Genomic DNA, 14111 nt, shown 5'->3' on the forward strand with positions numbered 1-14111 from the left:
GCGGAAGCTGCAGGGATTTTGATTCCATTGGCGAAAAAACACTTTATAACCGTCTTCACCATCTGAAGATGGAAGGGGCTGGGAAGTGCAGTAGTGAGCCCCCATCACTAGCGGAGTGCGAGCAAAGCTGAACAAGCAAAGCCTTGGTTGGACTAGAACGGCACAGGCGGCACGAGAACCAAATCGTTTGAAGGGAGTCGGGGGTCCTCGAGCCCCCCGCGGAGGGGGTGCGGAGGGGGTGCGGCAGGGCGTGGCGCGGCCGTGTGCTAGCCACGGGACACCCCCGGCGGCACAGGGGGCTGAGGCTTGCGCTGGCCCTATTCCGGGAGTGGCGTATAGGGGCGGGCGCGGGCGGGGCGGGGGCACCCGGCGAGCATCCTGTCGGGGGGAGGGGACGCGCGGAGCGCGCTGGCCGCGGGGCCGGGACTGAGGAGCGCAGCGCGCGCCGCCACCGCCGCCAGCCCGCCGGAGCCCCCGGAGCCTGGGCTCCTCACGTCCGGGTGACCCGCCATGGACCGCGGCCGGGGTAAGAAGCACTTGTTGCCGCGCGGGGCGGGGAAGGACGAACCCGGAGATCTGCGGCCGGAGACAAGGGGGGACGGCGGGCCTGGGGCTGAGAGCGGCCGAGCGGGCGCGGGCTCGGGGAGCGGAAGACCCGGTGCTTGTGTGCAGGTGCCTCCTGCTGACGGGGCAACCACGGTGTCTGGTAAACCCTCGTGTCCCCGGGCTGAGTCGCCTCTGGTGTGTAGAATTAGAGTTTTCACGCAGAGATTCTTAACTTCATAGAAGAATCTCCGCAGAATTCCAGAGGACAGGGAGCTCCTCCCACCCTATTCCCCTCTGGGCGGGTGGAATAAGGTTCACTGGTTACTCTCCCAAACACCCCGACGTATGAAGCACCTCCTGCGCGAGAGACAGAAATTTGCAGCAGCCTGTTAGGAGCTTCCACTCTCAAACAAATAGAACCCAGGATTTGGCCCTTGGGTTCAGAAAACCAAATGTTAAGCATTGGTAGAAAGGAGGGGCTCTGTGAGCGGTGTTGTGGGTGTGGGTGTGGGTGTGGGTGTGTAGGTGTGTGTCAGGATCCTATCCCTGGCTCTCTTTGTGACAAGCAGTGTGATCTTGGCTCAGGCCTTTCCCTCTCTGGGTTAGCGATAGAGTTGGACTGGATGGTCTCCAAGGCCGCTTCCTGCTGGACTCTTTCAGGTGACGGGTGCATTTGATAGAAATTGCACAGAAGCCGTGGGGACTTGGAGCCTGCGGAAATGGGTTGACATGAGCAAAGGAAGGGCATTCATGAGGCAGTCCAGCTGAAGTAGATCGAGAAATCTCAATGGGCACTCTGTAAAGAAGTGGCCTCCTTGAACATGGGGACAGTGTCAGGCTGGGAATCAAACACCAGGGTCCTAACCCTGGCCAGTGGTTTCCAAGGAGATCACGGGTGTAGACACTTGGTAAACTGGTGAGTGCTGTGCCAACATGAGAAGTGTTATTATTATTATAACTAATATTATCACGACTAATGGGAAATTCCTCCCCGACTCCACAATAACCTTACACCCTTTCTTCATCTGCATGTTTACTATGCTGAAGCCTGCAAGGGGAGAAAAAGGAGTGGCCAGGAGTGTGGAAGCAATTACCAGGGCACTGGGGGCAGGGGCCAGTGCTTGGGAGGTGTGGGGGTCACCTCCCCTTCATCCTTATTGCAAGTACAGCTACTAAGGAGCTCAGAGGGCCGCAGGGTATGTCTGGTTTCCAGTTCCAGTCCTGGGAGTGGAGGGGGCAACCTCTCCACCAGCAGCAGCCCCAACACAAATTACTGCATATACCTTCTGCCTTAGGCGCAGAAGGGCAGACAGGAACTACATGGGGTTTCCTCTTGGCTCTTGGGATACTGAGGCTCTAATTTGTAAAGCAATTGTCACCTGTTAACTGACTCCTGGGCAAGTTGGCAAAGAGTATACACCTTCACCCACCAGGGAGGAAAAACAGACAGAAGAAATCAAAACCAAACCAAACCTCTTGCCAGTGAGTCAACTCATGGCAACCCTACAGGACAGAGTAGAACTGCCCCACAGGGCTTCCAAGGCTGTAAATCTTTATGGAAGCAGACTGTCACATCTTTCTCCTGCGAAGCAGCTGATGGGTTTAAACTACTGAGCTTTCAGTTAGCAGCCGAGGGTTTAACAACTTACCAGCCAAGCGCTTAGCCACTGCGCCACCAGAGCTCCTTAAGAGGCCCTTTTAATGTCCCTTGGTCCTGCCCCCACCCACATCATACATGTAAAACAAACAGCCCCTCCTCCACTGCAAGTTGTCGAATACTGCCCTGTCTGGTTCCCAGTATACAAATCCATACCTAGGCCCATCCAGTCTTGTGCAAAACAGACCATGTCCTCCGTATACAGACCACCCGAACCAAAACCAAACCCGGTGCTATCAAGTCAATTCCAACTCATGGCGACCTAGACCACCCGAACCAAGACCAAACCCGGTGCTATCAAGTCAATTCCGACTCATGGCGACCTCACGTGTGACAGAGTAGAACTGGCCCAAAGAGTTTTCTTGACTGTGATCTTTACAGAAGCAGATCACCAGGCCTTTCCTCCTCAGTGCCACTGAGTGGGTTCAAACCACCAACCTTTAGCTTAATAAAGTGAAAACTGTGCTACCCAGGAACCGTTATACAGACCAAGGGTGATAATAATCCACTTAGCTTTAAAAATGCTTAATAACCCAGGTCTCCACTTCAGGAGGCTGCCGCCAGAGCAGTCTTCCCGGGAAGCCAGTCTTCCTGGGAAGCCAGACTTCCTGAAAGTCTGTTGGTGCTCAGAACATCCTAGGGCTTCTGACTCTCCTGTTGCAGACTTCCCTAGCCCACTCTCCTTCTCCTTCGCGGCTCTTGGCACTGCGTGTCATTACTCTTGGAGTTGGTTATCAGAAAGTCTGTGTAGTGTCTCCCTCCCCTGCCTGATGCAGTCTCCACCAAGGCAGGGAGTGGATCTCTTGTGATCATTTTGCTGACACAGTGCCTGGCACATGGCAGGAACTCACTAACAGTGGTCTACTCGGCCAGTTAATAATATGAAACACACTCTGTAGTGCATCTCAAGCTGATTAATAGTAATATTGATTTTTAAAAAGAGACTATGACTCAGGCCTCACTTCTGAGCTGTTCTTTGTGATTTGCAGAGGCCGTCTCAGAATGCGCGTAGGGAGGTCCTGTGGCTGGAGCACACAAAACCAGGTTGTCTGAGTAGATCCTCAGTTTTCTACCATGATAAATAACTGCAAACACCTTGTGAATGAAAGCAAACTTGGATATAGTATGGATTAGAATGCAAGGTCTGTATGCATTTTTTTAGAGGAAACATGAGACTTCAAAAATCATTCCAAAGAATCTTCTTAGTTGTCCCCTGCCGCCAAGGAGGTGAGCACTCATTTCTGTTATCAGAAAAAGGTTAAAAAGGGCAGGTCTCCTTTCAACCTTATGTCAACTATGTGGGGTAGGATCATCATGCCCAGGATTAAAAAAAAAAAAAAGTTGCCATTGAGTTGATTTGACTTATGGTGACCCCATGTGTTACAGAGTAGAACTGCCCCATAGGGTTTTATCGGCTGTTATCCTGGTGGTGTAGTGGATAAGTGCTACGGCTGCTAACCAAAGGGTCAGCAGTTCGAATCCGCCAGGCGCTCCTTGGAAACTCTATGGGGCAGTTCTACTGTGTCTTATAGGGTCGCTATAAGTCGGAAGCAACTCAATGGCACTGAATTTGGTTTGGTTTTGGTTATCTTTATGAAGCAGACTGCCAGGACTTTCTTCCACAGCACCACTAGGTGGGTTCAAACCGTCAACCTTTAGGTTAGTAGTTGAACGCAAGCCATTTACACCACTCATCATGCACTTACCATGTGCCAAGTACCATACTCTGCTTCTTACATGCCTTCTCTGGGAGCAAATGGCGTGGCGGGGGCTGTAAGTAGGTTCTGTCGTTAATCTTTACCTCGTAGGAAAGCGAGCTTGGCAGAGCTAGATTGCTACCATTAACTTGCACAGTCTCCATGTGAGAGGCAGTGCTCTGTCTGCACCAAAGCCCTGATATTAAGCTTTCTGCTGAACTGCCTCTGTGGTAGCAGGTGACCTGCCTAAACTGTAGAGCAGGGCTTAGACCCCAAATCTTCCTGCTCCAGTCCTCCATCATGCCTCAGCTGCACCACTCCAATGTTAATAACAATTACAGCATAAAAGCTCTACATCAAAGTCAACTGACTCAAGTGGGCAGTGGGATTTCTCTAACAGAATATGTGTCTCCCCTTAGTAAAGCCAAAACCAAACCTGTCACTCTTGAGTCAATTCCAACTCGTAGCGACCCTGTAGTAAAGCAGGGACTATATGACACAACAACAAACATAGCGATCACATATATTATAGTGAAATTCCTTCAAGCAGGATTTCCCAATTCATGGATGTTATACGGAGGGAATTAGTCATTGGTGAAGGTTAACACACAGGTAAGCCCAGTGGCTATAGATACGACCTTCTGCCGGGACAAATTAAATAACTCTCCATTCTCATGTGAGGATAAAATACAAATAATGATAACGCCTATTTCTTGGGGTTGTTGTAAATATTAAATGAGATATACATAGAAAGTTCTTCAAGCGATACTTAGCACTCGGAACATATTCAATAATTGCCGGCCATTATACTTATTGGAGCCTGTGAATGGTGCGAACGATTAACGCGCTCAGCTGCTAACCAAAAGGTGGAGAATCAAGTCCACCCAGAGGTGCCTTGGAAGAAAGGCCTAGTGATCTGTTTCCAAAAAATCAGCTGTTGAAATGCCTATCAAACACAGTTCTACTCTGACGTGTATGGGGCCACCGTGAGTTGGCGTCGACTCAATGACAACTGGTTATTGTAATAATTATAATCTTTTTTATCAGACTCAATGTAATAAAACTACTGTATAGAACTTCATTTGGTCCTTCTACAAGCTGGTCTGACTCTGATGATGCTTTTTGAGTCCTCATTCTGTTTTAAGCACTGACTTAGACAACTTTGTGTTCAACTCACACAGAGGGGCCATGTCATAATCTTCTTTGTATCCTCATGGTGCTTGTCTCGGGAATCCATCTCTGACCTTCAGTAGCTGGACCACTGTTCAACTGGCATTTCTGAGTGACTGATAAAATATTAATATTCATGCTGATGTGTCCATTTTTTCTTATTCTGTTTATTCATACCTCTTGATATGGGGAAACCCTGGTGGTGTAGTGGTTAAGTATTACAGCTGTTAACCAAAAGGTCGGCAGTTTGAATCCACCAAGTGCTCCTTGGAAACTCTATGGGGCAGTTCTACTCTGTCCTATAGGGTCGCTATAAGTCGGAATCGACTCGACAGCAGTGGGTTTTGGGTTTTTTGGATTGATTATGGTTATATCATCCCAATTTTGCATTTGTGAACTTTCCAGTCTTCTTGAATCATCTTCTCTTTGAAGTCTTGGGCCTAAATTATTTCTGATTTTTTAAAAATATGCCTTCTGGCTGTGGGAACCATGGTCTTGGAGAACATCTAGCTCAACTGGCATAACATAGTTTATAAAGAAAACGTCCTGTATTCTACTTTGGTGAGTAGCATCTGGGGTCTCAAAAGCCTGTGAGCGGCCATATAAGATACTCCACTGGTCTCACCCCTTCAGGAGCAAGGGAGAATGAAGAAAACTAAAGACACAAGTGAAAGATTAGTCCAAAGGACCAATGGACTGTAACTACCACGGCCTCCACCAGACTGACTGACTCCAGTACAACTAGATGGCACCTAGCAACTACCACTGACTGCTTTGATAGGGATCACAATAGAGGGTCCTGGACAGAGCTGGAGAAAAATGTAGAACAAAATTCTAACTCACAAAAAAAGACCAGACTTACTGGCCTGACAGAGACTGGAGAAACCCTTAGAGTATGCCCTATGGACACCCTTTTAGCTCAGTAATGAAGTCACTCCTAAAGTTCACCCTTCAGCCAAAGATTAGACAGGCCTACAAAAGAGACTAAAGGGGCATACCATCCCAGGGACACAGAGTAGAATGCAGAAGGGGACAGGAAAGCTGGTAAAAGGGAACCCAAAGTTCAAAAGGGAGAGCGTTGACATGTCATGGAGTTGTTAACTAATGTCAAAACAATATGTGTACCGACTATTTAATGAGAAGCTAGTTCGTTCTGTAACCCTTCATCTAAAGTATGATAAAATATATATATATATGCCTTCTTGGTATCCAAGGTTTGACCTCCCTGACTCATATGAAGTGATTGATTTCCCCAAGGTTCCTTTCTTTTCCACTTCACAACTCCACCCAAGATGGGAGTGTCTTTTGCTGCATTCACTATGATCTCTTTGGGAGATCATAGTGTTTGTTGGGCAAGTCAAGAAATGATCTGATGCTCTGCTTTTCACTGAATGACATTTTTATTGTTCAAGATGATAGTGTCTTGTCTCTGGTGGACCAGCTTTGCATGTAGGCATGTGGGGCCACAAGACTTAACCTTACTCTCTTCCCTGTGGAAGCTTTTGCCGATCACTGGGCACTACTTCCCTTTCCTTGTCCCACTCAGCCTTTATGGTGTTTGGCTTCTCCATTTTAGTTGGGGATTTTTCTGCCTCTCCCTCAAATATCAGTTTCAAACCTCCCTTTTCACATGAGTGAGCGTCCTGCCAAGTAAGTTCCTCCCTCCCCGCCCTCTGCCAAGAGCCTATCATTACTCCATTCTGATCTTTGGCCTAGAAAAATAATCCTGCTTTTGGATGCCATCAGCCTTCTTACTCTTCTGAAAAACTTGCAACTAACCAAAGAGGTGAAGCCATCTTGACACATGAACACACAGGCGCATGTGCACGTGCACGCACACAGACACAAACAGACATACACACAAAGCATTTTCCTCCTCCTTTTCCTAGCCAAACGTCTGTAATAACTGGTCAGCTCTCCCAGCCTCCTTTTCCTTCCCACACACTTCTTTCACCGCTTTCAGTCTCACTTCCAATCATACCCTCTGCCGAAGATGGCAAAAAACATAGATTTTAGAGTCCAATAAAACCAAAAAACTAAACCAGTTGCTGTCAAGTCGACCCCAACTCATGGCGACACCATGTGTGTCAGAGTAGAACTGCAGTCTGTATATAGGGTTTTCAGTGGCTGATTTTTCAGAAGTAGGTGTTTCATGGAGGACTAAGGTACGCCTGACCCAAGCCATGGTATTTTCAGTCGCCTCATATGCATGTGAAATCTGGGCAATGAATAAGGAAGACTGGAAAAGAATTGATGCTTTGAATTATGGTGTTGGTGAAGACTGTTGAATATACCATGGACTGCCAGAAAAATGAACAAGTCTGTCTTGAAAGAAATACAGTCAGAATGCTCCTTAGAAGCAAGGATGGTGAGACTTTGTCTCATGTACTTTGGACATGTTTTATTAGGAGGGACCAGTCCTTGGAGAAGGACATCATGCTTGGTAAAGAGAGAGACCCTCAATGAGATGGATTGACACAGTGGCTGCAACAGTGGGCTCAAACACAGCAATGATTGTGAGGGTGGTGCATGGCCAAACAGTGTTTTGTTCTGTTATACACAGGGTCTCTGTGAGTTGGAACTGACTTGATGGCGTCTAACAACAGATTGCCAAGTCTTTCTTCCAGGGCGCCTCTAGGTGGTTCCAAACCTCCGGCCTTTTGGTTAACAGCCAAGCATATTAACCATTTGCACCACCCAAGGACCCCCTCGGATCAAATAAATCTGGGTTAAATAACCACCACTCCATCCCTCAAGGAAGCCTTCCCTGCCCCCCCCCCCCATCCCGCTATTATAGATGCTCAGAGCCCTCTGGGCTTCTCCTGACCTAAGGCAAGTTACCCAACTAAGTCTCCTTCCCTTGGTCTGTATAACAGGAAGAATGACACCCAGAATTGGGAGACTGGAATGTGATAATATTTGCAAAGCACTCAGGACAGTACCTGGTCCATACTAAAAAAAAAATCCATTGCCGTCGAGTCGATTCTGACTCGTAGCGACCCTATAAGGCAGAACAGAACTGCCCCATAGAGTTTCTGCTCCCCAAAGGGAGTGGCTAGTGGATTCGAACTGCTGACCTTTTGATTAGCAGCTGAGCTCTTAACCACTGTACCACCAGGGCTCCACTTCACCACCGGCCCATAGTAGTTGCTTAAAACCAGTTCCCATTGAGTCAATTCCAGCTCATGGTGACCCTATGTGTGTCAGAGTAGAACTGTGCTCCGTAGGGTTTTCAGTGGCTGATTTTTCAGGAGTAAATCACAAGGTTTTTCTTCTGAGGTGTTTCTGGGCAGACTCAAACCACCAACCTTTCAGTTAGCAGCCAAGTTCATTAACCATGTGTACCACCCAGGACTCCAGTAGGTGCTTACTAATTTTTATTTCTCATCTCCGTCCTCCTCCCGTCTCACTTGCAATCTCTTCTTTAATGGCTCTTGCTTCTCTTCTCTCTTACCCTCCCACCACTTCAGCCCTCTCTCTACATTCACTCTCAGAGAAATGAAGCTCTTCCAGCCCCTCTCTTAGGGTAACTCTCAGACTTCTGTCTTCTGAGTTGGGCTCCATCCCTGCATTACCTCCTGCCTGTGGTACATTTCCACTCAGAGGTCAATCCAACCTCCAGGTGACCCAATTTTGAGCTCATCTTATTCACTACCAAATCAGATGACCCTTCCTGTTTCTCTTGGTCTGTTAACAACACGGCCACGTGAAGAGCTGTTGAAGGAAATGAGGGTGTTTGTGAACAAGACTAAATCTGAAAGGGGGTTGTCTTTGTTACCTAATGCTGCTATAACAGAAATATCACAAGCAGATGGCTTCAACAAACAGAAGTTTATTCCCTCACAGTCTAGGAGCCTAGAAGTCCAAATTCAGGGCATCAGCTCCAGTGGAATGCTTTCTCTGTTGGCTCTAGAGGACTGTCGTTGTCATCAATCTTCCCCTGGACTAGGAGCTTCTCAGCTCGAGGACCTTGGGTCCAAAGGACACGCTATGCTCCTGGCACTTCTTTCTTGGTGGTATGAGGTTCACATATCTCTCTGCTCACTTCTCACTTTTATATCTCAAAAGAGATTGGCTTAAGACACAATCTAATCTTGTAGATCTCATCAACATAACTGCTGTTGATCCATCTCATTAACATCATAGAGATAGGATTCTCAACACTTAGGAAAATCACATCAGATGAAAAACTGGTAGACAGTTACACAATACTGGGAATCATGGCCAGCCAAATTGATACACATATTTTTGGGGGACACAATTCAATCCATGACAGGGGGCATAGGTCCAGTTCTCAAATTAGCTGTCCTGTAGAAGAAGTAATAGAAGGACTCTCCAGAAAGCTCTACAGTAGGTTAAACAAAGGCATGTGCAAGCTCAGTCAAGGAGAAGCATTCAAATAAAAAGAACTCTTCAACGATAGGAGTTGCCCAGGGACATAATGAAGCAGAGGTGAGTGGCCAAGGATCAGGGAAACCACAGAATGGTGCCTGCGGTGATCATATTAAAATGTAACATAAGGACAACTGTTACCTCCTCATATTCAAGAGGTTTCCATAGGTATGACCCTTTACAAACTACAGAGAACAGGACTTCTAGCAGTATATACCTCAACCTGAAGCACTCCTCTTTTTTTAAATTTGTAATATATCACAGCTTTTTATGGGACTTATCTGTGATTGAGGATAGAATTTAGGGAGAAGAGGGCTGGATGCACTTAAGGACAGTTATTTTAAAATGTAGATCTTATCATGCTTGAAACCTGGAGTGGTTTCTCATTGCTCTGAAGAGATAAACTACAATCCTTGTGGTGATCTTCAAAGCCCAGTCCAGTCTGCTCTCTGCCTACTTCATCAACTCACCTTGGGCTTCTGCTCTGGGCTCTCCTCACATGGTCTTCTTGGGCCGTGCTTCTTCCAGTCTTGAGTCCTTTTTACCTTCACCTGGTTAACTCTTGCTCATCCTTAGCTCTCTGCTCAAACACCACTTCCTGGAGGCAACCTTTCTCAACCTCCTAAGCTAACATCCCCGTTATAGGTACTCATAGCAACCTGTACTTTTGCAGGGTGAAGAATTACTTGAGTAATTTGATCTTTTCCCCTGGTTCCTAAGAAGTAATCTCTAAACCCTTAGAAATTTCCAAGTGATCGGAGTGACTTTGTTATTTAGAGATGACTTCAGACCACATCTGAGAAGTTATGCTAATGAGATGACTTGGGTTGCCAAGCACCTGACCTCTGGGGAGAGGACAGGGTCTGGAAATTGAGTTCAACCATGTGGGCAATAATTCAGTCAATCATGCTTGTGTAGTGAAACTCCAACAAAAACTCTGGACACTGAAGCTCAAATGAGCTTCCTGGTTGGTGACATTGATGCACCAAGGGGATAATGCATCCTTGGGGACATGGAAGCTCCTAGTTTAGAACCCTCCCAGACTTCACCCTATGTGTCTTTTCTTTGGGCTGGTCCTCATTTGTATCCTTTTTGCTGTAGTAAAGCAATCATAATTATAGTGTCTTCCTGAGTTATCTGAGTCATTCTAACGAATTATCAAACCTGAGGAGGTAGTAGGAACCCTTGAATTTGTAGTCAGCAAGTCAAAAGTGTAGGTGTCCTGGGGACCCCCGAGCTGCAGCTAGTGTCTGAAGTCTTGGGCAGACATGGCATTCTGGAGGACTGTGACCTTTAACTATGAGATCTGACTTAGGTCCAAGTGGTTGGGGTCAGAGAATAAGAACTGCATTCGCATTTGGTGTCAGAGAAGACATTTAAAGTTGGTGTCAGAAGACACACATCTTACTTTCTCATTGGTTGTCATTTTCACAATTACTTATGGGATTGAACTGCTATTGATATGAGCTCTGTGAAGGCAGGGTCCTTCTTACTTTGTTCACTGCTCTATCCCCAGCACCTAGTAAAAAAAAAAAACAATTCCGACTCATAGCGACCCTACAGGACAGAGTAGAACTGCCCCATACGGCTTCCAAGGAGCGCCTGGTGGATTTGCACTGAGCTTTTGGTTAGCAGTCGTAGCTCTTAACCACTATGTTACCAGGGCTTCCCAGCACCTAGTAGGTACTCAATAAATATCTGTTAGAAAAATGAATAAATGAAAGTAAGAATACACAACTCACAGAGTGGAAGCTGTATGTGGCCACTTTCAGCCCAGGAATCTCCATTTCAATGATTCTAACATTAGAGCCAGAAACATAGCCTCATCCTTAGCTTTTCCTTTGCCTTCATCACTTGTAGTGTACTCAAACCCCAAATCCTTCTGACTGTTATTGAAAAAGGCATTTTTTCTTCTTCTCCTATATCGCATTGCCTCTTGTAGGAGCTTCCTATTTCTACTCTCCCCTTCCTCAGCCTACCTTAAGGATCACTCCTGATTTGTCTGAAACAGTGGTTCTCAAATTCTCAAAATTCCTCCTCTGTGGAGCCTACTGAAAATACATCTGCAGAGACCTATCAGTGGTCCTGGAGTGAGATTTGGGAGTCTATGTTTTTTCCCATTCTGATGTGCTCACAGGCTTGACAACTGCTATTCTAATGCACTGCTTTTCCCATGGCCCTTGACCCTGCTCAGACACCTTCCAGGGCTCCCTATTGTCTACTCCAGCACTGCCTTTCACACTTGCAACTAAGGTACCAACAGTGGCAGAGGCAGAGGAGAAATGAATTGGGACTCTAGGTTCTGGGTCTGTTACCCAAAGTGACCTTTTGAAAGCTTGGAATGTCTCATTTTATCTTTTAAAAGCCATGCAAAAAAATGTTCTGCATTCTAGGCCATAATATGTTTGTGCCTGTTTTGATATAGGAATGATCTTCGTCCTCTCCTGTCCCCCCAACAAAAAATATCTTTGTGCAAAATGGACCCTGCAGAGATGCGCTGTATTTATCTCAGGGCTTCTCCTCCCCCGCGGTGCTCTCCCCTGGGGACTCCCAGGGTGTGCAAACTTCAGCACGAGAAGCATGAACTTCCAGGAAATGTCCCCCATCACGGTGGCAGAGTGGAAATGGGTCTGAACATGGGAGAACTCCCACATCCTAGCCCCGGCTTGGCCACTTGCTTCTGAGAGATAAGAACATACATTTTTATAAAGCTTTTTAACTTCTGGAAGCATTTTCCCATTCGCCAGTTGTATCCATCTCAGCCAAGCATCAGGATGTTGAGTGTCATGAAGTGCTTGGTGCAGAGGCTGGACAACCTCTGGTGGTCGTTCATGTTCTCACTTAGCAGTCGTTCACTGGGGGTCGCTGTGGGCAAGAAGGAACCCGTGTCATAGGAGGGCTCATCAAATAGGAATTGGCCACTAAAGCCCTTCCTCTGGGGCCCCGTCCAGCTCTGAGTTCCTCTTCTGTGGCTTCTCCCAACAGTGGCAGCAGCCCTGTGAAGTGGACAGCAGAAACACTGTTCCCATTGGACAGAAGCAAAAACTGAGGTTAAGAAAGATGACTCTGCTCTTCCCTCTCGCTGAAAGAGAGCAGCTTAGCGTCACCTCCCCGTGAAAACTTCCCTGCCACATTCTCCCCCTCTCCCCCACAATCCTACCTCCACCCTGACTCTGGGTCACAACCACCTTCCTCAGTCTTGCACTTATTTAAAGGCCTCTTCTACATGTAGATGAGTCCTGAGCACTGGGGTCATCTTTAGCATCATATTCCCAGTGTCTAATATATGTTGTTGTTGTTGTTGTTAGTTGCCGTCATGTCAGCTCCTACTCATGGCGACTCCTTGTACAACATTGCCTAGTCCTGCGCCACCTTCACAATCACTGATATGCTCAAGTCCATTGTTACAGCCCTTGTATATTTTGAATGCCTTCCATCCTAGGGAACTTACCTTCCAGCACTATATCAGACAGTATTTTGTTGTGATCCATAAGGTTTATGTTGGCTTATTTTCTCCAGTAGATTGCCAGACCTTTCTTCCTAGTCTGTTTTAGTCTGGAAGCTCCACTGAAACCTGTCCACCATGGGTGACCTGCTGGTATTTATTTGGAATACCCACTGATATTTAGCTTCCAGCTTCCAGTATCATAGCAACATACAAGCTAACACAGTACAAAACACTGACAGCCTAGTGGTGGATGTAAGACATAGCAGATGCTTAATAGGAATAATCAAAAGCTACTTTTACTGCACGCCCACCATGAGTCAGCCCTTTTATATACCTTGAGTCATTTAAACCTCTCAACAGTCATGAAGTAGGTACTATGATTAACCCCGTTTTACAGATGAAGAAACTGAGGCTTAGAAAGTTCAACCGATGTACTCAGACCTGCCTGCTTCCAAACCTGAGTTCTTTATCATTGTTCTCCACTGATTCTCCATGACACTTGGAGGGTCAGTCCTGGGTCGGTCAGATTAAGGACTTGCTAGGTAAGCCACATGCCTTACAAGATAAAAATAGGGAAATCACAGAACTTACAAGGTAAAGACACTAGGGAAGTCACAAGGGCTTACGAGGTAAAGATTTCAAGGTGGAGGTGGATGGGTGCTGAGAAGAAGGAGAGGGGACAGGGTCTGAACAATTTCTGAAGCCACCCTCAGTCAGTGAATGGGTACAGCCAGGCCGCTGGCATGAGGTTTCATTTCTCACCATTCACACTTTCCCCCTGCAGCCCTCAGAGTTCTGGTGTTTAGAATTCAAGAAGCTCTCATCTCCTGGACCTAACAATGAGGCCGTCCCAGGAGCACCCCTGCAGGGTTTGTCCTCCATCTAAAATTCCATTCGGGGAATACCAGCCATGCCCCAAGTGGGGGTGGAGGGGCAGAGCCGGGTGGGGCGTGGTTCTTCTCCCTGGCACAGCTGTCAGGCTGCAGCGCCTGAGGGCAGAGGTGATACCGCATTGCAGGCATTCCAGCTCTGGGGAATTTACTGACAGCAGGAGGCAAACCCAGGGGCTTTTTATAGCCCTCTATTTTTTTTTTTTTTAACAGCCTAGAGGAAAACTGATCTCCTAGAGAGAAAAGAGGGCACGTGTCTCTTCTAGGCACCATTCCCTCAGCCGTGTAGTCCCCAGATGCCCACAACCCAA

General features: G+C 47.0%; 1 protein-coding gene across 1 annotated transcript in view; it reads left to right on the forward strand.

Annotated features, from left to right (window-relative positions):
• The first annotated feature begins 464 nt into the window (after window positions 1-464).
• The window catches only part of AFAP1L1 (actin filament associated protein 1 like 1), an 83157-nt gene continuing 69510 nt past the window's right edge, over window positions 465-14111 (forward strand). The window contains exon 1 of the mRNA XM_023550507.2: window positions 465-526. Within this exon, the coding sequence (XP_023406275.2) occupies window positions 511-526 (16 nt within the window). The 5' untranslated portion in view covers window positions 465-510. The remainder of the gene's footprint in view (window positions 527-14111) is intronic.

This window comes from Loxodonta africana, chromosome 2 (assembly GCF_030014295.1).
Source record: "Loxodonta africana isolate mLoxAfr1 chromosome 2, mLoxAfr1.hap2, whole genome shotgun sequence".
Taxonomy (NCBI): Eukaryota; Metazoa; Chordata; class Mammalia; order Proboscidea; family Elephantidae; genus Loxodonta; species Loxodonta africana.